Here is a 1,710-nt window from a genome sequence, read left to right on the forward strand (position 1 = left end):
TGGGACCAACTGCACAGACCCCGGCGGCCGAGCCCCTCCCCAGGCGCCTGTGGAATGTCCAGAGCGCCGGTCCGCTCCTCGGTCTGGGGTGGGGGGGTGCCTAATCCCGGCGCCGCATTCCAGGATAAGGGGGGGTGGGGAGAGGCTGGGCCGGGGGAGGGGCAGGAAGGAGCGCTATAAGGGCTGCGGCCCCGGCGGGCGGGAGCCAGGCCGGCCATGGCGGAGGTCCCCGGGGCGCAGCGCCCCGCTCCCGGCGGCGGCCCGGAGCCCCGGGACCCCCTGGACTGCTGGGCCTGCGCGGTGCTGGTCACGGCCCAGAATCTGCTGGTGGCCGCCTTCAACCTCCTGTTGCTGGCGCTGGTGCTGGGGACCATCCTGCTGCCCGCCGTCACCATGCTAGGTTTCGGCTTCCTCTGCCACTCCCAGGTGAGCACGCGGGCCCTCGTGGGGAGGGGGGCGCAGGGGTCCGCGGGCCAGGGCCCGACGCCTCGTCTCCTCCTGCAGTTCCTGCGCTCCCAGGCGCCCCCCTGCACCGCGCACCTGCGGGACCCGGGCTTCACGGCCCTGCTGGTCACCGGATTCCTGCTCCTCGTGCCGCTGCTCGTGCTGGCCCTGGCCAGCTACCGCCGCCTGTGCCTGCGCCTCCGCCTGGCCGACTGCCTCGTGCCCTACAGCCGAGCTCTGTACCGGCGCCGGCGCTCCCCGCAGCCGCGGCAGACCCGGGCCTTGCCGGGCACCCAGGCCGGCCCCACGTCAGGAAAGGTCTGGGTCTGAGGATCCTCTCGAGTCAAGAGCCACCCCGACGACCACCCCCCACCCCCCGTCTCTCAGTCTCCCCGAGAACTTGAAGCCCAGGGGTCGCCCGACCTACCCCGCCCCCACCCCAGCCTAAGCCGGGGCCCAGCATCCCTTCGAAGAACTGCTATGCATCTACGGACCCAAAGCTGGCGGAAATCCGCCACACCCCGGAAAACCCACGTTCCTCCTGCTACCTAGATCCGAATCCTGAACATCTGGGCTGGACCCTACACACACTCCACCACTCCACCCTTCCCTTCCCCCGCCCTCGTCGTTGGGACCACTCAGCCTCGTGTCCTCTTCTGGTGCAGCTCCTCTAGTATTTACGGGCTGGGGGGGTGAGGTTGGAGGGGAAGGAGTGACCACACATCAAATAAAGAGTGAACTGAACGCGTTCCCGGGATCCTGTGAACAGAGGGATTGCACACGTCCTGTCACTCCTGCCTGGTGCCCATAGGCAGGAAACAACACGGGGTGGGGGGCCAGGGCTCCAGAGCGCATCCTTCAGCCTCCCCGCCTCCCTTATCGCGTTAGCCCGTTCTTCCTGGCTAGACCCCAGAGCTCCGTCCCTGACCCTAGAGTCACCTCCCCCTCAATAGAGGCCTCTGTCGCCTGCCCTGCTCCCCCTTGGGGACCCGAGCCCGTTCTCTGACCCCAGCTTGGAGGAACTCGGGTGTTGCCAGGCCGGGAAGGGAAACAATGGGCCTTCCGGAGCAGGATGACACCCCCTCCAGCCACAATTCTGGAGCAGCAGCGTGGGAGGGAAGATGGAGGGGCCCACCCTGGGGCCTGCTGGTCCTTAGTGCATCCCCACCCCCGAACCGGAGGGAGCCTTTGGCTGCCCCACACGGCCAGGTAGGCAAAGGAGAGTTGAGAGTGCTCCCGACATCCCAGCCACACTCGGACACCAGG

The 1,710-nt window shown here is 68.4% G+C and overlaps 1 protein-coding gene across 1 annotated transcript; it reads left to right on the forward strand.

Annotated features, from left to right (window-relative positions):
* Positions 1-194: 194 nt before the first annotated feature.
* Positions 195-1,193, forward strand: TMEM88 (transmembrane protein 88). The gene is made up of 2 exons (XM_038536767.1): positions 195-426; positions 505-1,193. The coding sequence occupies exons 1-2, from the start codon at positions 217-219 to the stop codon at positions 772-774; spliced, it is 480 nt and encodes a 159-aa protein (XP_038392695.1). The 5' UTR covers positions 195-216; the 3' UTR covers positions 775-1,193.
* The last annotated feature ends 517 nt before the right edge of the window (positions 1,194-1,710 follow it).

Source organism: Canis lupus, chromosome 5 (genome assembly GCF_011100685.1).
Source record: "Canis lupus familiaris isolate Mischka breed German Shepherd chromosome 5, alternate assembly UU_Cfam_GSD_1.0, whole genome shotgun sequence".
Lineage (NCBI taxonomy): Eukaryota > Metazoa > Chordata > Mammalia > Carnivora > Canidae > Canis > Canis lupus.

Excerpts from the sequence above, each read along its gene's own strand:
- TMEM88 (XM_038536767.1), top strand. The coding sequence starts at position 217 with ATGGCGGAGGTCCCCGGGGCGCAGCGCCCCGCTCCCGGCGGCGGCCCG. Across the intron at positions 427-504 it reads GCTTCCTCTGCCACTCCCAG|TTCCTGCGCTCCCAGGCGCC; the intron begins GTGAGCACGCGG and ends CTCCTCCTGCAG.